We start from the raw sequence: 26,928 nt of genomic DNA on the forward strand, positions 1-26,928 counted from the left end.
CCCTCCTCCCCCACCCTTAAACCCAGGGACTCTGGTGCTATTTAGTCGCTAACTGGCGGACCTCTCTCTTCTTCTTCACCCTTGGGACATTCCCCCTCCTCACCCCACCCTAAACCCCAGGGACTCTGGTGCTATTTAGTCGCTGACTGGCGGACCTCTCTCTTCTTCTTCACCCTTGGGACATTCCCCCTCCTCCCCCACCCTTAAACCCAGGGACTCTGGTGCTATTTAGTCGCTAACTGGCGGACCTCTCTCTTCTTCTTCACCCTTGGGACATTCCCCCTCCTCACCCCACCCTAAACCCCAGGGACTCTGGTGCTATTTAGTCGCTGACTGGCGGACCTCTCTCTTCTTCTTCACCCTTGGGACATTCCCCCTCCTCCCCCACCCCTAAACCCAGAGACTCTGGTGCTATTTAGTCGCTAACTGGCGACCTCTCTCTTCTTCTTCACCCTTGGGACATTCCCCCTCCTCCCCCTCCTCCCAAACCCAGGGACTCTGGTGCTATTTAGTCGCTAACTGGCGGACTTCTCTCTTCTTCTTCACCCTTGGGACATTCCCCCTCCTCCTCCCCCACCTCCCAAACCCAGGGACTCTGGTGCTATTTAGTCGCTAACTGGCGGACCTCTCTCTTCTTCTTCACCCTTGGGACATTCCCCCTCCTCCCCCACCCCTAAACCCAGGGACTCTGGTGCTATTTAGTCGCTAACTGGCGGACCTCTTCTTCTTCACCCTTGGGACATTCCCCCTCCTCCCCCACCTCCCAAACCCAGGGACTCTGGTGCTATTTAGTCGCTAACTGGCTTACCTCTCTTTTCTTCTTCACCCTTGGGACATTCCCCCTCCTCCCCCACCTCCCAAACCCAGGGACTCTGGAGCTATTTAGTCGCTAACTGGCGGACCTCTCTCTTCTTCTTCACCCTTGGGACATTCCCCCTCCTCCCCCACCTCCCAAACCCAGGGACTCTGGTGCTATTTAGTCGCTAACTGGCGGACCTCTCTCTTCTTCTTCACCCTTGGGACATTCCCCCTCCTCACCCCACCCTAAACCCCAGGGACTCTGGTGCTATTTAGTCGCTAACTGGCGGACCTCTCTCTTCTTCTTCACCCTTGGGACATTCCCCCTCCTCTCCCACCCTTAAACCCAGGGACTCTGGTGCTATTTAGTCGCTAACTGGCGGACCTCTCTCTTCTTCTTCACCCTTGGGACATTCCCCCTCCTCTCCCACCCCTAAACCCAGGGACTCTGGTGCTATTTAGTCGCTGACTGGCGGACCTCTCTCTTCTTCTTCACCCTTGGGACATTCCCCCTCCTCCCCCACCTCCCAAACCCAGGGACTCTGGTGCTATTTAGTCGCTAACTGGCGGACCTCTCTCTTCTTCTTCACCCTTGGGACATTCCCCCTCCTCACCCCACCCTAAACCCCAGGGACTCTGGTGCTATTTAGTCGCTAACTGGCGGACCTCTCTCTTCTTCTTCACCCTTGGGACATTCCCCCTCCTCCCCCACCTCCCAAACCCAGGGACTCTGGTGCTATTTAGTCGCTAACTGGCGGACCTCTCTCTTCTTCTTCACCCTTGGGACATTCCCCCTCCTCACCCCACCCTAAACCCCAGGGACTCTGGTGCTATTTAGTCGCTAACTGGCGGACCTCTCTCTTCTTCTTCACCCTTGGGACATTCCCCCTCCTCCCCCACTTCCCAAACCCAGGGACTCTGGTGCTATTTAGTCGCTAACTGGCGGACCTCTCTCTTCTTCTTCACCCTTGGGACATTCCCCCTTCTCCCCCACCTCCCCTACTACCAAACCCAGGGACTCTGATGCTAATTAGTCGCTCAACAGTGGTACTCGGACTTGAAATCACCTACAATACCTATAACGTCAACTCCTTCGTCAACGTCGGAGACCCTGACTGCAGCAATGCTGATAGCATTTGACGGTGTTCCGTCACCCGACAGTAGGTACATACTGTGACAACATAAAAAAACTTGAAAATACATTATTATGTAATACATAATTGTAATAATAATAATTCTGAATGCATTAAATATCAGTGCAACGTGTGTTGTGGACAGTTTATATGCTACGGGAACCTGAAAAAGGCACATCAGGAATTGTGATGGATAAATTAAGCATTTATCAGAAACTGTATATTTTGCGGCAAGACTATTTGTATGCATAAAACTTTCAAGGCTTCATGAAATATATTATTACTGTCCTTTTAACTAAATTATAAAACTCTTTGCTGTGTGAAAAATGTGGTAATCAATTGTCATGTTTAACTGTTCTGAAAATACATGTCAAGACATGCAAAGGACTTGTTCTAACTGTAAGAAGACTGTATATTTTGAGAAATGCTAATAATTTGTTTTTTTTTTGTTCTTGTAGAAATTATGTAGTAATCTTTTATTTGTACAAACAGAGATATTTTATTTCTCAAAGCTTCTCATTGGTTATGGTAATTTTAATTAATTATTATATTTTTGCATTTATCAAGGATTGAACTAAGGCTAACACAGAATTGTCACTTGAAAAGCGTATTACCAAAGCGCGTGTGGTCTACTAGTGTGACAAGGTGGCCGGTGACTCGTGTGCAGGTGGAGTGCGTGGGCCGCCGCACGCAGTACACGCTGACGCAGCTGGAGCACGGCAAGGTGTACCACTTCGACGTGTTCGGCGTGAACCGCAAGACCAACCTGAGCTTCCCGTACGGCCGCGCGGCGCTCAAGTACGACCAGCGCAGCCGGCCGGCGGCCCTGCGCGACGCCAAGGCGGCGCGCGTGAACCTGCGCAAGCTGGACGGCCGCGCCACCTTCAAGTTCAAGGTCGGGCCCCTGTCCGTCCCCCGTCCGTCCCCCGTCCGTCCCCTATCCGTCTCCCGTTCGTCCCCTGTCCGTACCCCGTCCGTCCCCTGTCCGTCCCCCGTTCATCCCCTGTCCGTGCCCCGTCCGTCCCCTGTCCGTACCCCGTCCGTCCCCTGTCCGTACCCCGTCCGTCCCCCGTCCGTAACCCGTCCATCCCCCCTCCGTAACCCGTCCGTCCCCGGTCCGTAACCCGTCCGTCCCCCGTCCGTTCCCCGTCCGTCCCCTGTCCGTACCCCGTACGTCCCCTGTCCGTACCCCGTCCGTCCCCTGTCCGTACCCCGTCCGTCCCCTGTCCGTACCCCGTCCGTCCCCTGTCCGTCCCCCGTTCGTCCCCTGTCCGTACCCCGTCCGTCCCCTGTCCGTCCCACGTTCATCCCCTGTCCGTGCCCCATCCGTCCCCTGTCCGTACCCCGTCCGTCCCCCGTCCGTAACCCGTCCGTCCCCCGTCCGTAACCCGTCCATCCCCCCTCCGTAACCCGTCCGTCCCCGGTCCGTAACCCGTCCGTCCCCCGTCCGTTCCCCGTCCGTTCCCTGTCCGTACCCCGTCCGTCCCCTGTCCGTACCCCGTCCGTCATCTGTCCGTCCCCCGTTCGTCCCCTGTCCGTACCCCGTCCGTCCCCTGTCCGTCCCACGTTCATCCCCTGTCCGTGCCCCGTCCGTCCCCTGTCAGTACCCCCGTCCGTTCCCTGTCCGTCCCCCGTCCGTCCCCTGAACGTGCCCCGTCCGTCCCCTGAACGTGCCCCGTCCGTCCCCTGTTCGTACCCCGTCCGTCCATCGTTCGTCCCCTGTCCGTGCCCCGTCCGTCCCCTGTCCGTACCCCGTCCGTCCCCTGTCCGTCCCACGTTCGTCATCTGTCCGTGGCCCGTCCGTCCCCTGTCCGTACCCCCTCCGTCCCCTGTCCGTACCCCGTCCTCCCCTGTCCGTACCCCGTCCTCCCCTGTCCGTCCCCTGTTTGTCCCCTGTCCGTGCCCCGTCCGTCCCCTGTCCGTAACCCTTCCGTCCCCCGTCCGTCCCCTGTCCGTCCCCCATCCGTCCCCTGTCAGTACCCCGTCCGTACCCCTTCTGACCCCTGTCCGTCCCCCGTCCGTCCCCCGTCCGTCCCCCGTCATGTCGCGCACCCCTGCATCCCTCGAACCGATGCAGAGGACGCATCCCTAGCGGGTGGATGATAACTGAATACTCTTACTGCTAGTTGGTCGTACTAATGTGCACCTAGTCATTTGGAGTCGTGATATCTATGAATATTAAGCAAAACGTAAACAACAACGAACAATTAAAAAAAATTAATGTGGCGTGATCATTATAAATGTCAGCTATAAAAATACATTGTTGTTAACCCTCAAAATATAAAAAAAATCTTTAATGAATATTAAATACCCCTGTAAGCTTATTTTCTCTTCCAGTTAATTTTTATTCAGATTTTTTTTGTCTCTATTTGAGTTATCACTTATGCTTATTACGTTATAACTAATCTAATGCAAAAAAATATAAATTAATGTGTTTATACAAACAAAATAAGACTCTATTCTGAAGCTGATGGGTTGTAAGGACGCATCTGTAGATGCAAGTGTCTCATCTCTAGAAACCTCGAGTTATTGGACGCATGTAGGGATGCTTCGGCATCTCTTGTGAGTGTTTGATAGCAACGCAAAGATGGCTGCGTCCACTAGGATGCACTTCTAGTGGATCCCTTAGCTAAGGGATCCATTGGGATAATTTTCGGATACAGCTAATGTCCGCCTCTATAGACCGTTTCACGCTTAGATTGCATGGTTTATGGAGCGCGTTGTCACATCTCTAACAGTTTACAAGTTCAGGGTGATGTACTTATTTGGAATTCTGAGTGCACGAAAAGCATTTAACAAATCAAATGTAGTGATTTATAAAGTTTAATACCTGTAAAGACTATAGCGCTCATAAATCTGTAAAAAAAAAAATTATCACCCATTTTTAACTTAATCACTGATACTAATACATACGCATTATGTGTAACGTTCACTTGATAAATAAATAAACAATATTCTATTTCTTAGATTTCAAATACTTTGGCAACCGCACTCGCAGAAAGAAGGACAGCGCATACGGCAGTCGACGTGTGTTAGAGAGAGAAAGCACCCACTTACTTCCACACTGCAATCTAAGAGTGGGACGCTCTATAGCCTTGCAGTGACGTGCCTTTATCGAAATTACTCGTAGAGCTCAACGAAAACTGCCAGGGAAGCTAGTTTTTATAATAGTTCAATGCTAAATCTAACCTTGGAAAAATAAATAAAAATGTTCAAACTATTATATTTTACTTTTACTAAAAAAAATGAGCGAAATTTCAAACATTTTTTTTTTGTCAATGAAGTCGTTGAAAGGCCCCTGCCTACTTGGGCATACATACGGCGTACGGAGCTTCATAAAAAATACTCAAGATATACGAGTTGTGTTTGTTTACGACAAGCAATTAATAATACGTTTAGAAGCGTGAAAAAATGGCTAAAACGCGTGTTTTTATAATAATGCTTAGGCATGAAACATCTGGCACAGATTCCCAAAAGCACTCAAATGACTTACATTACAGCTTTATCTTCATTTCTCCGCCATCTAATTTTATGATTATCACTCAAACACTCGCATCATAGTTACCCTATTCACGACGAGAAGACTGCCCGTCAGTCCACGGCCTTGCGCTTAGAGGACACACAGCACTAGATGCACCAGCGAGAGTCGCACTTATCATCCCGCCACATTGATACGATTACACCCTTGACTGGGCGGCCCTTCGTAACCAGAAAACAAGCGACAGGAAACCCCCGGAAACATATAGCGCCCGCAACACACTGTGTAACTTATTCCTGCATAAACTCCCAGGCGGACTCTGTGGACGCGTTTCAAGGTTGCCGTTAGTAGAGAAAGGTTAACAGCTCTGGTACCCGTTATAATGTGGTCATGTAAGTGCTGTGCCAACTGTTATATTGAACGGAAAACAAAATTTAACTTCCAGACATATTTGATATTTTCCACAAAAATAAATTGAATTAAGCAGCGCATTATGCATAACAATGTCGAATATGATGTAAATATTTGGCATAAAAATATTTTTCCGTGTTTAAAAGAATTTTTTAAATCAAATTAATTAAATAACATAAAATTTGCATAATTATTTATAAAATTCAACTAACAAGAATGTATTACATATTTTTAATTTATTGGATATAAATCTTAAAACACCATTTACTTAAAACTTGAGATTTAAAAAGATACTGTGATATTGTGAAGTTTTAGATACGTTTTTATATAAGTATTTAAATTGTTGGTTTTTTTTTCATCGTTATAATTAAAATATGTTTATAATTCAATAAAAAATTGTAGTAATGTATAGTACATTGATATACGATGGTCTATGCAATTCAAAAAATTAGTAGCAGCAGAAAAAATACAAACTTCCATGGAAATATGTCCACTTGTTAGTGGCTGGCCAATTTTACTTACTGAAATCATTGAGAAACTTGATATGTTACCTGTGCGGATAAAAAACAATCGAGACAGTTTTTTTTTTTTTTTTTTTTTTGCGTTTGACAAATAGATTCACTAGATTTTCTTACTCATTATCATTAGTAACAATGTTCAACTTGAATGAAGTTCTCGATATTTTTACCACTGTGTTGCTAAAACCTAGCGGAGTGAGTCTAAATGTTAGTGCACTGCTGTTTCGATTGGCCAACATTTCAAGCGTCCAATTTTTCAAGCGTCCACACGCTCGAATATAATCATATTGCATGAACATAAAATAACTTTTATAAATAATTTAAGAGTCATCGGGATACGGGCCTATTTAAAAAATTTATATTTAATCAACAAAAATGTTTTTGATATTTCAACACCAGAGATAAACATGTTTATTATTTTGTCTATGTTTATATTGATATATATTTATAAGGGAAAATATTTATATCATTTTTGGAGAAAAGGGGGCTCATAAATCATTACTTAGAACTCTTAAATTTTTTACGCCACGTCATTATTATTTTACACTCTTGATATGATGTCATTGAAAAAAATTGGTTTTAGAAAAATAAAGGTATTCCGAAAAATTTAAGCGGTAACATAGGACGAAATAAAACTTCCAATTTTTCACACTGAATCAAAGTGGACAGTTAACTTAAAACAAGTTTTAAATTTTAATACATTCTGAAATTTTATTATTGGACTGAGCCAGTTAAAACTTTAAAATATTACTTAATGTCAAAGTAATAATAATAACGAAATGTAAAGTTGGGTTGATTTAAGTTTTAATGATTGGACAGTTGGAAATGTAATAAGTAAAATTCATCATAAAAAAATTGATACTGTTTTTGAATGGTTCTTACAGTGGAGAAGATACATTACATAAGCTTATACTATATGTCATGAGAAACTTCCACAACACAGATATATTGTGTTCTTGTGTTTTTTTCGTCGTTGTGATGTCCAAAATATTTGTTAAGAATCATCGCTGGGTCCGTCTGTTCGTCACTGTGTTGTCCAAGGTCGTTTGTTTCTTTGTTTTCTGTTCTCTCTCATCTTTGTTAGTTCAATTTTTTTGTCGGTGCTGTACTATTTTTTCTGTCTTGTGCAGTTGTTTTTAATTTTTTTGACATCAGCTTTTGACTTACACTCTTCCATTCCATTTCACACTAATACTCTCACCTCTTTCCTCTATCCGACCCTCTTCCCCTCTCCAAACTACTTTTTGTATAAGTGACAGGAAAGGGAGGCGATGAGTGGGCGGAAAAGGAGTAAAGTGGCTTGAGAAGGGGAATGAGCGGAGAGTAATATTGGAAGGAAAAGGGAGGAGGTAAGTGCATGGCGAAGATTGGGAGGGTCTAATATTACAAGAAAAGGAGGGACACGAGAGTAAATGGAAGGGGGATGTAACTTGAGTAGGGAAAGGAAGGAAAGTGAGTGAGTGTAAGTGGGAGGGGAAGGAGTAGCGCTCCCACTCGCACACTACCTTCCCTTTCATTGTCATTTATTTTCTGCTTGCTCGCATATTTGTCTTGGATGTCCGTTGCGGCATGCCTGGTGATTGTGAACTAGTTGTGCCTGACCGGCCCGGCAGGTGGGGCGCCAGGCGCCGGGCCCGCTGCAGATGTACGTGATGCCGTGCGGCGGCGCCGTGGACGCCGAGGTGACGTCACAGGGCAAAGTGGTGGTGGCGCGCCGGCGCGTCGAGGGGTACGACGTGCTGCGGGTCGCCGACGCGGCCAGGGGCCAACGCTTCCTGCTCAAGGTGGTGGCCCGCGACCCCGACGAGCTCAGCCGGATATCTGCGCTCGAGGTGAGCTGTCGCGCACTCCCACCTACTTCCCTTCCTTCCCCTCTCCAGGCCACTCCCCCTCCTTCCACTACCTTCCCTTTCATTGTCATGCACTCCCCTCTTTACTTAGTCCCACCTACTTCACTTCCTTCCCCTCTCCAAGCCACTCACCCTCCTTCCGCTCCCACTCGCACACTACCTTCCCTTTCATTGTCATGCACTCCCCTCTTTCCTTAGTCCCACCTACTTCGCTTCCTTCCCCTCTCCAAGCCACACACCCTCCTTCCTCGCCCACTCTCCCACTACCTTCCCTTTCATTGTCATGCACTCCCCTCTTTCCTTAGTCCCGCCTACTTCGCTTCCTTCCCCTCTCCAAGCCACTCACCCTCCTTCCTCACCCACTCTCCCACTACCTTCCCTTTCATTGTCATGCACTCCCCTCTTTCCTTAGTCCCGCCTACTTCGCTTCCTTCCCCTCTCCAAGCCATTCATCCTCCTTCCGCTCCCACTCTCCCACTACCTTCCCTTTCATTGTCATGCACTCCCCTCTTTACTCTATCTAACCAACTTCCCCTACTTTCCTTCTCCAAGCTACTTCCCCCACTTCCACTCACCAAGCCACTTCTACTCCTTCCCCTACCCAACCCACTTCCCCTACTTTCCTTTTCCAAGCTACTTCCCCCACTTCCACTCCAAGCCACTACTACTCCTTCCCCTCTCCAACCCACTTCCCCTCCTTTCCTTCTCCAAGCTACTTCCCCCACTTCCACTCACCAAGCCACCACTACTCCTTCCCCTCCCACTTACGCTCTTCCATTCCATTTCACTCTAATACTCTCCCCTCTTTCCACTATCCGACCCTCTTCCCCTCTCCAAGCCACTTACCCTCCTTCCACTCCCACTCGCACACAACCTTCCCTTTCATTGTCATACACTCCCCTCTTTACTATATCCAACCCACTTCCCCTACTTTCCTTCTGCAAGCTACTCCTCCCCCCTTTACACTCATCAAGCTACTGCTCCCCCTTCCCGTCTCACTCAAACTCTTCCATTCCATTTCACTCTAATACTCTCCCCTCCTTTACCTCCTCAAGTTACTTCCCCCTTCCATTTACTCTCATATCCATCCTTTTCTTGTAATATTAGACCCTCCCGATCTTCGCCATGCACTTACCTCCTCCTTTTCCTTTCAATATAACTTCCGCTCATTCCCCTTCTCAAGCCACTTTACTCCTTTTCCGCCCACTCATCTCCTCCCTTTCCTGTCGCTATTGTACCATCCACTTCTTCCCCTCTTAAGACCACCTATTCTTCTTTATAGCACACTCACTATTAACTACTATTGTTTTCACTAATAGACCCTTCCATTATTTTTTTCCTTTTCATGCCATGTCCCCTCCTCCTCACACTCACACTACTCCCTAAAGGTTCACTATACTCTTCCTATACTTCCCTCCCTAGCCGCTTCCACGTTTTCCCCTCCCACTCATCTTCCTTACATTACTTTAACTTGCTCTTCCCAAGCCACTTCCCCTCTTTTCCCACGCTTACAACATAGCAGCCTGTTAATACCCTACTACGCTGTCCTATTTTCATCTTCATTTGTATTTAACAACTAATTTTAATGGCTTATTTCTGTGCGATACATGGTTTGGAAATGTTTTCCATCCAAAGAAGCTGGATAAATAAGCTCAGACAACATTTTAATCCTGTTACACTATCGAAGTATATTATTGGATTGAGCCAGCTCAAACTTAAAAATTTTATGTAAATTACAAATAATGCATCACAGTACTGGAAGGAAATTTCATAAAACAAATTTCTGGTTTTTATGCATATCTTGACATATGAATACTCGCATAGTAAAAATTAATATTTATAAAATATTAATATTTATAGACTCATTCTTGGCTTTTTCAGGAAAATTTAGTTACAGACAACATTCAGTTGAACGTTAATTTCCTTTATAACCATTTTACTCTCTTGCAATTTCGAAGATTCGTTGAAACGTTAACGTTTATCATTTCAGTTTTCGCTGGTTACGATTCTGATTGACTGGTCCCACCAAACTTGTCATTAATATAACAGGTTAGCTTTTATATGAAATATTTTATGAAAATTCATGTCTCCAAATTCATGAGTGAACCTATAATTTATTTCGTTCACGGGGATAGGGAAAAGGGGGGAGGGGATTGAGCGAGAGAGAGAGAGAATAGTGAGTAATATAACCACTTTGCCCGCTGTTTTCTTTCTAATTCTTTCCCCATTTGTAGGTGGTAATGAAGATAGGTATTTTTAGGAATTCAGTGAGGGAGAGGGGAGTATCACCCCATCCTCACCTTGTGTATGGCCGTGTCCAAAATAGTTTAACAAATAAGGCTCCGCTAAAGAAATGTTTGTTTCGTCATAATCCTCCAACATTATTCGACCAACTTTAATGGAATGCGTTGGAAGGAAAAAAAATGTTAGACGGCGTGACAGCGTCAGTTTCTTGGCCTGTGGGTGCAGTATTCTTGCGTCCGTGGCAAAAAAAAAAACTTGATTGTTCCGACGTTTCGGCATGTTTTGATGTGGCTGCGACCCGTGTTCGAATCACTCCAGCCGAGCAATCCCAAACAGTTGTCGGAATTCAGACGAAACCGTTTGCCATGTGTGAATAAAAGGACAGGAAAGCAGACAAGTTATTTCGGGCTGAAGCCCGGCTGAGCCTCACCACCTCCACCTCCTAGGACTGAACCCGTTAGGGTATTCCAAGGGCACTAACTTTTTCTCTTCATCCAGATGTCACCGGATGTTTGATGGCATCTGGATGTTCGGCCTTAGATGTATACCATATGCCAAATTTAGAATGGTTAGTACCATTATTTTGCCTTGACCAGAAACAACTTATCCATTCTGTTTGAGCCGCCGTGCCCGCAGCCAGAATATGGCTTCGTCAATTGACTATGAGATACTTGTCCAATCACATCCATGCATAGATAAAACACGACGGCTGATGTTAAAATTCATACTGTCGCTCCATGTGGGATCTCTTGCATGCCATTGCTCCGGGACGGTTGAAACCAGACAGTGTGTTGCAGGGGCGCAACAACAGGGCAAGGGTATTATGCCCCCCCCCCCCCAACTGAAACCTTGAAGTGGGGGCAAACGGGGGCAAATAAAGTGCTGTACAAGTCGGATATGTTATTTCTACTAGCTGTGTAATCAATTTGTAGATAATAAAACTGCTTAAGGGGCCCGCCTCGTCAGGGGTGTATGTGTGTTAGTGAGGCAGGATGATAAGCGTGACGCTCGCTGGTGCTTCCAGCGCGGTATAGCCTCTAAGCGCAAGTCTCTGAACTGGCGCGCATTCGTCTCGTCGTCACAGGATGACTGTGAAATTTGAGCGGTGACCGTAACATTATATGGCGGAGAAATGAAGATAAAGGTGTTATGCAAGCCCCTTAAGTGCTTTCAAGAATCTGTAAAGATTGTTTTATGCCTAAAAATCATTCTGAAAACACGCGTTTTAGGCATTTTAATGCTTCTAAAAATACAGTTTTAAAAACTTGATCCGAAATTAAAAGTACTTTTCGGCCCTCAGCGAACTCTTGAATGCTATTCGTAAATAGGCCCCACTCGGATATCTTGAGTAGTTTTGAAATCGCGTTGGTTTTTCCTGAAGCTCTGCGCACCGTATGTGTGCCCGGGTAGGCGGGGCCCTTAAATAGCACCATTTTCCACCTTGAAATACAAATTTTTCCCGGGGACCCCCCGCTTCAATAAGGGGGGGGGGATCGATAGTTATTTATAAAAAGGTATATTGCCCCCCTGTAGTAGTTGCGCCCCTGGCGTGTTGTACGCCGCGCGAACGGAAGACGCCTGCTCCACGCGCAGGTGCTGGCGACGGCGCGCGGAGACGCCGGCTTCCCGCTGCCGGCCATGCCGCAGGAGCGGCGGCTGCACGAGTTCCCCGGGCTGTCGGACTGCCGCTCCGTGACGCTGGGCTGGCTGCCCTCGCCCGACCCGGCGGCGCGCTACTGCGTCAGCGCCGCGGAGCTGCGTCGCGGCTGGGACGAGGCGCCCGGAGCCACGCCCGACCAGTGCGCGGCGGAGCGGCGCCGGCCCCAGCACTGCCTGGCGCGCGACCCGGCCGCCAACAGGTGCGCGTCTGAACAACCAGATCACACCTATGTCTGGCGTCACAACGTCCAATAAATCGATGAACGCCGGCTGCACGCGCGAAAAAAAGTGTCCCGTTACGCTCGTTGTACGCTTGCGCCGCATCCATCTCTCTTCCACTCGATTGGAACAACCATCGATTTGACTTTTTCGAGACACGTTAAACTTGAAACACTCCCATTCGTTTCCTACTTTTTCTTCATCATCGTCCTATCCTTAACAGAATAACGCAGATTGGAAGAAGTTAAGTAGCAAACATGTATAAAAGTTATAGTTAAAATAATCTCTTCGTTAAAGTAATTAACATATTTGAATTAATGAGTGCAAATAAAAGTAAATTTATCTATTGTAGATTTCATTTCACGCCTTCTTTGTATCCATACAAAATAGTGATAATTCAATAAAAATTATTCAATTTTATTCATAAAAGTTTGCAATCATTTCATCATTGTTTTGATATGACGTTGTCACGTTAAACTATCGTCCGTAAACCGACTTTACAGACAGCCAATTTTTTTTATGAAATATTTGGGGCGACTGAAATGCTTCCCCTTGGAAGGGCAGCCCTTCAGGATTTTTCTGGCAATGGTTTGTTTGTACAGCGACTGGAAGGGCAGCCCATCCAATTTCTGAAAACATGTTTCTTTAAGTGTTTAAATAATGCTGAAAACTTGCCCCTTGGAAGGGCAGCCCATCAGGATTTTTTTGACAGTGGTTAGTTTGTAAAGTGACCTAACCTAACCTAACCTAACATAACCTAAACTAACCACTGTCAGAAATATCCTGAATGGCTGCCCATCCAAGGGGCAACAATTCAGACAACCTTTCAAAAACACTACTTTCAGAAAAATCCTGATGGGCTGCCCTTCCAAGGGGCAAGTTTTCAGGATTATTTAAACACTTAAAGAAACATGTTTTCATAAATTGGATGGGCTGCCCTTCCAGTCGCTGTACAAACAAACCATTGCCAGAAAAGTCCTGAAGGACTGCCCTTCCAAGAGGCAACAATTCTGCTCCCCCAAATATTTTTGATTTATAAACACGCCTATGATAGCTTGGCCTATCGGAAAGTGTTCATGGCTATTTTTAATTAAAATTAATTTCAATCAATTTTTTTTCACCACCTTCAATCTTATGAAATCCAAAAAAATTTAGTCGCAACAGATAGTTTTGAACATAGAGAATATGCCTTGGTAGGCTTGCCTACTGATTTTTGTTCATAGCTATCTGGCAAGCAGGTATTAATACAGGTAAGTATAGGTATTTAGATAACTTCACCGATATGATAACCAATAAATATTGGTATCAGAAGAAAGATAATTTAATTACAAAAATAACAGCATAGGCTTTCCTGCAAAAAAAACGTTCATACAAATTTTTATTCTAGAAATATGAAAGAAAAAAATTAAACATCATAAAAAATTACTCATTAAAGTTTTAATAAAAAAAATACTGTAAACACGAAGTCTTCGGATCGAAACCGGCGATATCAATCGATTAAAAATGGCAGCGGATCCTTCCACCACCGGCATCGGCAGACTGACCTCCCACCACTAATGCCAAGGCAGATATTACATCAGCCAGTATGAACACTTGGCGGCCATATTGTTAACGTTTGCTGGAGGTCACCATCTTGGATCCGACATATTGTTTTCGTCGCCATATTAGTTTCATTTTTACCCGCTAGAATGACAATCACCAGACCATCATTACGGTCGTCTTGGCCACCATCTCGAAAAACCATAATTATTTAGCTAGAAATTCGGGAAAAACTCCAAGTATCACCAAAACAATCACTTGCAAAAATAATGATTGACTGGTATATTTCAATTCTTAAACCTATCCTTGATCAATACAAAAAAAATATTATCCAAATTTCATCAATTTTGTAAAATGTCTCTAAAAAATCACAATATTTTTACCAATAAAAATGTATTATGTCAATTCTAATACAGGAACACTTGCGAACGTTAGTCATCTAAAATCACATTTAGTTCTGCATCGGTTTGAACTGGCCGATTCTCAGCTCCTGAATACAAGATACCAGGCAGATCCTTTACTGACAAAGTCTTCCTCTTCCTGACAAATTTTCTCGATACTGTGTTCAACAGACTTCTCTACATCGTCAGAACTGGCAGAATGAGAATATTATTATTCTTGAAAACTCATTTCTTCACTTAGTCCTTGAACGAATAGGGTTCATAATATACACAGTCCAACAAAAATTACATTTTAAAGGTTCGTACGTTGCCTCTTCATCAAATGTATTTATACAATAATAGTCTTACAAAATTCCACCAAATGCAGATTTCAACAAGTGGAATCCGTTATGATTTACCTGTGAAGCACCGAGTACCTTGTTGGGTTTAGTTCAATGTCCAGGCGTCATCACAATCGGTTTGCTGTCCATCTGCTTTTGTGCTTGTATTCATACGAGACTCCGGGGAATTAAATATCTGCATATAGTTCCACAGTGGCCACACGGACTTAAACTTTACTTTTTTTCACGTGTAGTCTCAAATTATTATACCCTTAAATCAAACATGAAACTTATCGCAGTGAAACTTCATACGGAAATGATTATTCATACATTTACTTCTCTCGTGTCTTTGTGCATCATCAAATGCAAACGACATATAACAGTAGCTGAAACGATGTCTGGTTGATGAAGATGAGCATTCAAGGCTTGTATCGGATACTGATACAACTGTCATAGTACCAATTCCCGGTGTACACTTCAGCGCGTCGATACCTTGGTGTTGCAGCGAAATCTTTACTTGCTATTGCATAGCAGAGCCTATGCGTGTCTTCAAATTTCTTTTCAACATATTGTTTCTTGTAAATTGCTTGCAACACTTTTTTACATCTGAACATATTGCGAGAAAGATTATTAGTGCATCCTACAATCTCGTGTTGACGAGCAACACTGTTGTTTGATAAGATATTGTCACAATAACGACACCAATGCTGGGAAGACGACGAAACACCTTCAGTGGACACTGTTGATGCTAAAAGTACTGCAGCCAACGAAATCTCCATCGACGGCGAAACGTAATACTTCGAGGTTTGAATTGCAGGCAGCACTGCAGTAATTAATGTCTCTTCTGCTGATGGAACTACGTCTGTTGATGTCTCCTCTAGTGTTGTTGGTGATGATGATACATATTACATCGGGATCTGCGTTGTCGCTGACGATATCTCCGCTGTCGAAGGTACAGCTTCCATCAAGATCTTCGTGGTTGTCGTGGATGATGCAAAAGGAATCTGCATCGCAATCGTCGTCGCTGTCATCAGGGTTCCCGTAGACGATGATACAACTCACATCGAGTACTATGTTAAAGATGGTAAAGATGCCATCGAGTTCTCAAGAATAGTATCAGATTATTCAAACTAGATGGTCCTTACTTGACGGGGTTGAAAGGCATACCAAGTATCGACGAAGAAAGTGTTGTGTTTCGGAGATGCTTGGTCTATATGCTTGTAGTTGGCACTCTAATAGTCATAAGGTGCACCAAATATAACATCCATGACAGGCATAGTGATTTTGTGAAACATATTGATTCATCCGGGCAGTGAGAGATCTTGTATAAATTGTGAGGATTGTCAAAAAGTAGTTTTAAAAAAAGATTTTGATAGTTTTTATGTTATGATTACTTTGTTTTGCGCTGATCAAGTTTCGAATGAAGGATCACAATCGATAGAGTCCGAGAGTATATTCATAGGATATTTGTTTATTGGTTTTTATATTTTTTCCCGGCATATTTTTGTTCATAATAAAATTAGTTTACTTATCCATCTCATTGTTACGGAGGTGTCTGCTTGTGGTTCCATGTCACTTTCCGTACATTATGAATTTTTTCTTTGTAAATGAAACACAAATATTCAATTAAATTTACAGATACTTGTAAATTTGTATACATAAATGAAAAAAAAACGTATCACTACTAAATAGTGTTCGCAGTAATACTAGGTGTAGATTCTTATCCCGACATTTGTGTTTTGTTTTGTACCAGTACCTCCAATAGTAACAGTTATTTGTAAACGTTGAGCTGAATAGAATTATTGTATTAACTGTGCACATTGATAAGCATAATAAAACAAAATAGTCATATTATTGAACATCCTATTATATTTTTTCATTTTTTTAAAACAATTATTCTTGAAATAAACATCAATTGTAATATAAAACTATGTGCCAATTTACGTAATACTTGGAGACCTGTAAAATTCGCGGGTTCATTTCGTCTTATGCTAAAATTCAAATAATTATACCTTAGTGCTGCTTCTGTCATTGGTTCACTGTTAATCTGGAGGACTGAGGGCCAATTAGAGACCCTCACTCATAGAAGTGTCGAATCACAGGCCACCCAGTCGAGACGACTCACAAGTCAGCAGCCAATGTACAGTTGGTATTTGCCCGAGTGTGCAGAGGATATTGGAGTCTATCCTGGAGGTCATTTGTCGGGGGTCTTGAATAATTAATTAGGATTATCTAGAAAAGGTATTTAATATGTGCAAAGTGTTGTACAAAGTTAGGATGTATTTTTAGCTGTATTACAAACTGTTCCACGGCAACTAGATTCCAGAGGACTCTTTTGTAAAGGTTTTTTTTCCCTTGTGCGCAGCACGGTGATGACTCACCGGGTGAGAGACCTGAAGCCAGGTCGCGGCTACGTCGTCCAGGTGACGGCCAAGAAGCTGCGCGGCAAGGCGCTCGCCTACGACCTGCTGCAGGTCGTCACCAAGGACTCGTGCTCGTAATGGCGGCGTCCCCGCCGAGAAGAGAGGTTGTCCTCGCTGGCAGACGGCAGCGCCGACCCAGCTCGCGGACAGCTCGCGAACTGCCGCGCGCTGCAGGGAACACCGCTGTGACGTCACGACCCTTTGAGCCGCGAGCTTCCCAGGGCTGACATCTGTAAAAAAAAAAATAATAATCCACAATATTATTGTTGGTTTTTTTTTAATCGTGCATTGACAAAGATAAACAGTTTGTTACCGCCGCAAAATATATTTTTTTGTAAATATAGACCCCACGAAATATTTTCTAGTGACAGGAAAATGACACCTTTTTTGTTTGTCGCCATCTTTGCTCAGTGGCGCTGCCAAGCGGAAAGAAACAGACGTCTACACGCACACGCGTAACAATAACTTTATTCCTTGCTCTTTAATTCTGGCCTTGGAACAATATGTAAAAGGTTTTTTTTTATTTTTTTTTTTAGCAAATTAAAACCCCAATGTCGTTTTACGTATGTACGACCGGTGTTACAGCTGCAACGAAACAATTTCTGACAGAAAAATCTTGTCCATAATAAGCCATTAAATTGACACTACGAAGGTATTTCGGTTTACAACTCAAGATATTTCGTGGGGTCTTATTTGGGAAATTTTTTTTGTAGTGGCCACAAAATTGTGTGCATTTCATTTTTCATAACAAATTAATCAGCTGATGGCATCTTTGTGTTGTGCTGCTTATCTGCACGTGTATTTACCCGGTCTTATGAGTGTACACGTATTTTATGGGGATTTAAAAGTAAGGATGTATGCATAACACAAAATTCCGCTACAGCATAGCCAGCTATTAAAAGCTCAAAAATTTTCAATTCTTTTTAAAGGCTCAGAAAATACACCCACTTTTTTTTAGTTTTTAATCTTTTGAATTTAATTTATTTACCAAAACTATATAAAATAGTTTTAAAAATTAAACCTTTTATTAGGTAGCTTTTAGTCGTAACAAAATAATTTAACCAGTTTTTTCCATTACCGTAAGCTGCAAATATCTCTTAACTAGATAAATAGTTTTTTTAAAGGCATGTTTTTGTCCAGTGACAAATAAATTACCTTTTTATTACTATCACAGAATACTTCCCTCTAAACAGACTGATTTTGCACTCGGCCTAGCAGCCAAAGGAGAAATATTTAAATATGCAGGACAAGCCTACCATAGCCATTACGAAGATTATTATTTTCTAATGGCAAGATATTAAATATATTATGTAAATAATTTTGTTTACACAAATGCCTACAGTGTTTACCAGCCTACATAAACAAAGAAAGCGTGGACAAATGTTTATAAAGATCTAGATCTAATTTGCGTAAACATTAAGCACGGACTAGTCGTTTAAGCCTCGATGTATGGGAGTTGAGAAATGCCTCATTATTGTACTTAAAACACTTCTTTACGATCTAAGAATGGAAAAAAACTTTCAGGGAGAATAATAAGGTTCAGGAATTTGCATGACATCTTGAATTACAATTTAACATATCTTATAAATATAGGTTGTACATCTTGGATGACCAGCCGTGGTAAGCTAGATACTGTTGGTTGTGTGTAAATTAATTTCAAATGTGTGTTAAAGCATTCCCTTAAACAGTACCCAAGTTAGCTCATCCCACCGATTTTGAAATGCAGGGCCAAAATTTTATTCATAGCGGAACCTTATCACCTTATCTTAGGTGAATGATCACTATAATGGTCAAGGTTGAATTTTTTGATGATGTGTTTGATATGACGTTCACATTTGGCTCAAAAAATCTCCCCATAAACTTTTAATAAATCGCTTACCACATCGCTCAGTTTAGAGATCAAATAATTTGCTTTTAAACTTTAATGTGCAAATTAAATTCATATTAACAATGACTTAAATTTGTGGTAGTATACTAAGTCAGTGAGCACTTGTAACATTTTCCAGTGAAGTCAGTGAAAAGCGGATAATAATTTTTCGATATTGGACTTTTTTACATTTTGGGATCATCATTTCAAATAAGAAATTGTTAGAACTGCAAATCGTTGAAAAAAAAATTTTACAATGTTGCGAAAGGGGACAGTTTTAACCTTTCTTCGGTTATTTGCTATAGATATTCTATCGTTCTAACAGTTTTATCTTTAGAGTTTGCATCAACCTCATGAAATTAGGATTTATTCTCCTTATTCTCTACCAACATCACGAAAAATATACCAAGCAATGTTCTCTTGCTGGCGTGGCCAAGTGTGTTACTCATAGATAGAGTTCAAATTTTTCAGTGCAACATATCATCCTGTTTATGATATTGAATCAACCAACTTACATTATGAGTTAAATTAGTCTAATACATACAGATTTAACTCACTCAGTTTTAGAGCTCACTCATTAAAATACCATGACAGGACCTTATAATTCATGAAACTGAAGTAAACTTCTATCCAGCTCATTAGAACCAGTACTTTTAAGCCTTTTTTGGCCGTATATTGTATAACTATTTGAAAAGTTCATTATTACTTCTTTTATTTCCTTGCAAACCTTGATTATTGGGAAACACATTATCTAGATATTATTACTTCTGGTGGTGCGATCAATATTGCAATCTAATTACGAGTGCTTTTAACGTCTTCTTAAATTCCATTAGTGCATTGTAATACGTGTTTGTTCAGCGTCAGTTAAAAATCTTACGCTAGGGGATGAAAAAAATTAAGCAATTTTTTTAATTTTAATCTTTCAAACTCTTTCTTAATAAATCGTTTTAGAAGAACTGCAATCTTGTGACCCATTAAATGTTTTTCTCATTGTCCAGAAAACTGTAGCATGAAAAACATTTTTATTTCATTTCCCACAAAATTATAGCCCTGTCTTATTTCTTTACTCTACAAATAAAAAGCAGCCGTTTAAAAAAATTATATTGAAAATAAAACACATTATATTTCCTGATTAAGATATATTTTAGTCACCTAGAAGGGATATCTTCCACCAAAAATACTTATGTGTATTAAGTGTTCCAAGTTTCAGGGGTTTTATTTCAACGCACACAGTTTGTGGGAACATATTTCATCTTAGCTTCTGCATTGTAATACAGAATGGTTATTTAAAAACAAACCGTCAATGTACATACTTTTTAACTTAACAGTTCACACAGTAATCATGCGCGTTTTCCTCTGTGTTACACGCAATGACGTATAGATCGTGCAGATAACAGTTTGAATTATTGGATGAAAATGAAAATTTTGTTTACGTCTGACATATGTATGTTTCATTTTCTGAAGGTTTGGACTGTGTCTGATATAGAGATTCCAAAATACTTTATGGAATGTCTAAAAAAATTGTTTGGTGTTATTCATAAATTTTTACAACGAATTAGTGGTAGTTAAAAGTGTCACTAAGTACATTAAATGTATCAAAGAAACTGAACGCGCTCAGGAAAAAAATTAATTAATTTTATGCATAATGAAGTGGAAAATAATGTTTATAAATTATTAATTATAACTTTATGTATTAAATAAGACACCAGCGATTGCATGACATCGATTGATTTCCATCTGATTGCATTATCAGCCTTGATAACCAGTATTACAATGTTATCCGGTCTGCAGCGATAGGAATCAGCAGACCTGCGTTTTAATTCACGAAAACGAAAGGGAAATGCAGATTTTAAATATTTAAAGAAAATATTCAGCGTTTCGCCAATATATTTAAAATATCGATAGTATTTTATTTACACTATTTATTGGTCATTCGTAATAAAGATACTTAATACTTAACGCCAATTGATAAACTAAGGGGATTTCAAAAACATTTTGCCCTCGTGCATTATTTTTTCCCTTCAGTTTTTTTTAACTTTCCCGAAGCCTGGTTTTTATAAATTTAATAAAAGTGTGAGTGAGATATCTTTAAAGATTTTAACTTTGCAAGTTCAACAATAGAAAACTTGTGGACAAATTATAACCACGGAATCTCTTTGATGATTTATAATTTGCGCCGTCATTTCCCTTGCAAGCATAGACTGTAAGAAAGCCTTATAGCTGGACTATTCAGGACGCTTTAGCGTCCACAAAGAAAGGCTGTAAACACATTATATGAAGGAAACTTAGCCATTAACTAATCACTAACTATTGTGGGGTGTTTTAACACAAAATTAATCTTGTAAACTTGACGTGAGAAATAACTGCCCCCACATTTAACGTAATTGCAAAAGCAAAGCTTCCGTTTTTTCTTTGAATTGGCGTAAGGTACACGTATAAACCTTGAACTATAAAAAAGGGTTTACCTTAGTTTATTAATTTAATGTTTGATTTTTTTAAATAACATTCAATATTATTTATAAATTTGAAATTATAGCTAAATTTCTATTAATTTTTTTTTCCTCTCGTTTAGCGAAGGCCAAGGCTTAATCAAAACTGACTTTAACTGACTTAAGCATCGTGCACGATATTAAGGTTATCTTGTTTGTGACATGTAAAAGATGTGTTAGATGTGTTATACTTAATGTTTTAGTGAAAGCAATAACTATGTATTAATTTGTATACATATAACAATATATATTTCCTATTGTATATTGATATTTTATTTAAAATCTGTTCTGTATTTTAACAACAATAAAAAACAGAGAATTTTATTATGGATGTTCTCATAGTTTTGTCATTAAAAAGTTATTGTGAATTTGTGTTTTAGTATTGTGCTTCTAGCATAGCAAAAATGTTTAATGTAATTTTAATACGCTTTGATAAGAGGCTAGATAAGAAGATTATAGACTGAATACCGTGCCAGCAAAAGCAAGTTGTATGCCGAAAGACTGTAATGAAGCACGTTTTACTATATCTTGTACATAAACTTTTGCCAGAGTGTAAAAGCCACCTCAATGATTTTTATGTCATATTAAATAAATAGGCTAGTTTTGTGTTTTTATGGCAATTTTTCAATTAAATTTAAGGTTACATTTATACTACGCTTGTAATGTTGTAATGTTTCGTGAATTTACTGAAGTGTAAATAAAATAATGTTTACGACGTGAGTGTATTGATCATAGTGACGGTAGCTTCATTCATGAAGTCAGTCGTGAAAATATCATCTGGTGTCGTCCCAACAAAACGAACATAACTAACCTTTATCAGTCAGTTATAAATGGTGTAAAAATTGTTTCCGAAAAAAAAGTTATTTTCTGTATTTTACCGAATGACTCTCCAACCAATCGTATGGTTAAATGAAAACTGCAGTACTGTTTACGTTTTTATCCAACTTTATACATTTTTACATATTTCCATCTTTATAGTAGTGTTTTTCTCGAAAATGTTTTTAAATGATTGTCAATTCGATCCTGAAAAGGGTGATTTGTTTATCAGTGTTGCATTAGAATATAATTGAATGACACTCGAAAAAAATATAAAAATTTTATTTATTCGCTAAATTGTGATATGAGCAAATAAAACAATTTAATGGGTATGGGAAATTCCCGTTCAAAATTTTATGCTTTTAGTGATTTATATGTGAGCCATAGGTTAGAATTCATGCCCTAAATTTAGGGTTCTTAAAATAATTTTACTCTCGTTGTAGCACCACAATGCACTTTTAACAGATAATGCTGTAATATAAACTGAAATATTTAAAACCCTTTATTTAAGTAACGGAATCTTCACATCTACTTTAGCTTAAATTTTACACTTTAATACATTTAGCCTATTTTCGTCCATACTTACATACAGCCATCATTAAACCTCCGACGCGATTTGGCCCACAGCTTGAATATAAAATATACAATTCTAATAAAAATGAAATAAAAAACATTTTAAAACACTATAAAAATAAAAATCTTGAAAAACTTTATTTCAACTATTTATTATATCATATAATATATTTAACAAAGAAAGAGCAAACGTTATAGACGTTAGTGTGCCTGGTCCGAACCCGGAGATAGGAAAAAATTTAATAAAAAACAAGTAGTAACTTTATTTCAAAAAATTACAAAAATTAAATAAAGTATTAATTTTAAAAAGCACTTAGGGTACGTATTTCTGAGTTACTGGGTTCAATTCTCAATTAATGCGACTGTAGAAAAAATTGTAAGATATCTTTCTAAATGATTTACCCAAGCAGAGACTGACCCATCACTTCTAACAAGACGTATATTATTCCCGCCAGTTTGACGTTATGGCAGCCTTATTAAACGCCATGTTAGATTCTCTATTTGTTCTGGAGTTCGCTAGTGTCGGTAACCATCTTGTTTCACTTGCTACCCGCTGGAGTGTGCTAGGGTCAATCACCATTTTTGGGGCATCATAGGGTCCGACATTTTGTTGGACATCTTAGCCGCCGCCTTATTTTTTTTTTTTTTTTTTTTAGATATGACCAAAATTTTAGACAGATTATACAAAATTATAAAAAATATTTTATTTATTTATTGCAGCTTTGGGTTTGATCCTTAGTTGGTGTAAAATAATAATTAATTCCTTTTTTAAAAATACTAAAATACATTCTTCTGTAATCGTTTATAACAGTATAATAACAATTCTTGCAACAAAGAAGCATTCTATACAAGACAGCTGCCCAACTCTTATTCCTGTATTCCAAGACGTTCAGGCGAGTAAGCCAATAAGCACTGCCTTGTTGGTTTACAAACTAAATCCAACTCGCGGGCCGTATTCCAGAACGTGTCCAAACCAAATCACAGTAAGTAAACAAATCGGCATTGTTTTAATAAACGTGCCCTGCGCAAGGCTAGAAACCGGTTTCAACGCATTCTAGCTGCCATTTTGCAACGGCAAAAAAATATTAGAAATAGCAGCACCATCGCACAAAAATATATCGGCTTTTATAATTTTTCAAGTACTTTTAAAGTTGCAATTATTTCTGTTTAGGACTATTAAAATGTACAAAATGTATTCCAGGATAGTTTCACTGTAATAAAGTTTCATTTGGCACACCAACACGCTTAGTGCGTTTCCTGAGGATCACAAAAATGGTGCCAGACATGGGTCTACCATCTTTACGAAATTAATGAAAAAGTTAGCTCTGCGCATGCGCGGAATTTGTGCAAAAAATCGGCAAACGATAGGTCACCAAAATCCGGTCCTTGTAAATAAGGAACTGACCGTGTCCTATCGTGCACTTGGAATATGGTTAGGGTACAGGTGTAGCATATTCAACACCTAAACCCTTAACTTTGTGTCCTGGAATACCGGCCTTAAGCATATCACTCATTGTCATTGCGCCTGCCATTATTGGTGCAGCTTATAATTGAATCAATTATTTGAGAAACCCCATAAGTCACAAAAAATGTGAAAATTAGTTATCCATGGATTATGATACTACATAGTTAGTTCTACATACTAGCGAGACACCCCACATGTCCTCCAAATGGTAAGCATGATATACATTAGAGGCGATCACACAAGAGAAAGAGAAACCCCATAAGTCATGGACTTATGGGTTTTCATATCCGAATAGAATTAAAGGATTTATTTACCAACAATATCTCTGGCTGCTTATTATTCTACTGAAGGCCATGACTTGATTGTATTTTGTTTCTCTATTGTCAATGGTTTTTTCGTATTTGTTTACAACTTAATGATGGATTCAAGTGAAGATGACGTTGCTCAACAATATAAACGCAAAAGAGGGCATACAAACGTACAGAAATACAAGAATGCAGTTATAAAGAAAGCAAGACTGACAGGTGAAGCATATATTAACTGTTCTGGAAAATATATTGCTGCCAAGACTCCAGGTGAAGACTGCAAGTATATTAACCTCTCTCACGATATGTCTTTCTTGTAGTAGTTAAGCCAACACACTATCATTAAACAAAAATGAATATGTTTATTTATTTTAGATGCAGGCGAAAATGCTACACTGTGATATCAAAGCAGGAACAAGTGATAATGTCTAAATTTCACAGTTTCGAGACAAAGAACGAGCAGGATAGCTATTTACAGAGTTTGATATCTACTACCAAAGTGCATCGGCGCAGACGACGCAAGAGAGCAGAAGAATCATCAAACCTTCACGAGGTTGTACTTTTGTTTATGAAATCTCAACATCTTCAGGCAAGTACCGAGTGTACAAAAAAGCTTTTGTAAATATGCATGGAATAACATGATAGAGTGCGTAGACTGTCGTCATTACTTTGTGAAGGCAAATCGTCACAAGACAAACGTGGGCTTAATGTTCCTGGGAATGCAAAATCAGGCACTGTTATTGATGCTGTTAAATTACATATTGCCTCCGTTCCTGTTAAGACATATCATTACAGTGCCCGGGAATATAATTATTTGGATGCGAAACTTAATGTTAAGATCATGCACTCTTTGTACAGACGTGACTGTCCTGGTCAAACAGTAAGTTATGATTACTACTTGAAAATTTTCAAAGAAAATTTCTCCTTGTCTTTTGGCCGTCCGCAAGTTGATAAATGCTGTAGTGTGTTTTTTATCGATAGTCTAAAAGATGGGAGTGCTTTTTTTTTGTTTACCATGAAGGAGTGGCAGGAAAAGGGCCTAATGAGGTCTGCACATTCTTAATGAGATGCATTGAATCAGCTGTAAGAAAAAGTGTGAAGCATTTTCACATTTTTTCAGATGGTTGTGGAGCACAGAATGGAAATCACACTATACCTAATCAGACTCTTTTCAACATTGACTACCACAGGCAGATTCGAAACAGTAGATCAATATTACCCAATGAGGGGTCACAGTTTTTTGCCGTGTGATCGGGATTTTGCCATACTGAAAAGAAAAATCTAACGAAGAGATCGGGTGTATATGGTTAAGGAATACATGGAAATCATGCTCAACTCTTCCAATAAACAGGCATTCCTGGCATTATTGATTGAAGATTCAACTGAAATCATTGACTTCAAAAGTTGGTGGCCATTCTACTTTAAGAAATCAATGTTGTCTGCAGAATCTGCAGAAAGAAGCATACCTAAGGATCGAAAAATAACTTTGCAGCCGTCAAAGTTCATGCACTTCTCACACACAAGTACTACACCCGGTGTAGTATTGGCTAGGGACTATATTAATGGACTGTTGACAAGTACATTCCACATTCGCAACACAAGGAAGGGAATGATTGCCCTCCCGACAACTACTGCCTATCCTGCTGGGAAACGTCCTATTCAGAGGAAAATATGGAGGATCTGCAGAAATTGAGTATGTACCTACCTCATGATGTGAATGTACAGCAGTGCTATCAACATCTTTTCGACTGGCCTACATGCGATAAGGATGTCTCTGATGTTGCATGAAACATTATAATGTAGCCAACAGTGAAGAAATTTTTTTAACATGTTATGATGGGTTTTGAGGGTTTCCTGTAAGAGTAATGTTATATTCAAAACAATGTCATTTGGATAAAGTTTTTGTATGCATGTATTTTGTCTTATACATTTTGTTTGTACATTAGTAACTCAAACTAACAAGTTATATAATAAACACTGCCATCTCTTACTTCGTAAAACCCCAAAATTGTACCCAATATCCTATAAGATTGAGTAAACCCATAAGTCCATGACTTTTAATAATTTTTATTTAAAAATCCATTACATTTATGCAAAATTATTTTATTGTATAGGTTGGGTAACAATACTAAATTAATTATCACTTTCATAAAATACTCATTTTTACCTTCTTGTTTCATGTGAGCAGTTTTATTTTGTTTTCCTAAAGTTTGCTCTGATGGACTAATGGGATTTCTCAAATAGTTGATTCAATTGCTAGAGCGCTATAACACAAGCATATAGGCCAACTATCTCCTAGCCATGAGGCTATAATTTGTCGATACTTGACATGACTTTGACCAAGTCATGAACAAAAACGAGAATTAAGAATGAGGGTCTCCGAACTGACAGGCCATCACTACGGGCATAACATTATGTGC

At 40.4% G+C, this 26,928-nt stretch overlaps 1 protein-coding gene and 1 long non-coding RNA gene across 2 annotated transcripts in view; both read left to right on the forward strand.

Annotated features, from left to right (window-relative positions):
* The window catches only part of LOC134534520 (protein NDNF), a 132,946-nt gene extending 115,875 nt beyond the window's left edge, over positions 1-17,071 (forward strand). Inside the window, exons 6-9 of the mRNA XM_063372999.1 lie at positions 2,599-2,826; positions 7,952-8,170; positions 12,026-12,291; positions 16,936-17,071. Coding sequence (XP_063229069.1) covers positions 2,599-2,826; positions 7,952-8,170; positions 12,026-12,291; positions 16,936-17,071 — 849 coding nt within the window. The remainder of the gene's footprint in view (positions 1-2,598; positions 2,827-7,951; positions 8,171-12,025; positions 12,292-16,935) is intronic.
* Positions 17,072-24,372: 7,301 nt separating this feature from the next.
* Positions 24,373-26,662, forward strand: LOC134534430 (uncharacterized). The gene is made up of 2 exons (XR_010075493.1): positions 24,373-24,778; positions 24,884-26,662. It is a non-coding gene; the product is annotated as an uncharacterized LOC134534430 (long non-coding RNA).
* The last annotated feature ends 266 nt before the right edge of the window (positions 26,663-26,928 follow it).

The sequence above is a fragment of the Bacillus rossius genome, chromosome 7, assembly GCF_032445375.1.
Source record: "Bacillus rossius redtenbacheri isolate Brsri chromosome 7, Brsri_v3, whole genome shotgun sequence".
In the NCBI taxonomy this organism is placed as follows: domain Eukaryota; kingdom Metazoa; phylum Arthropoda; class Insecta; order Phasmatodea; family Bacillidae; genus Bacillus; species Bacillus rossius.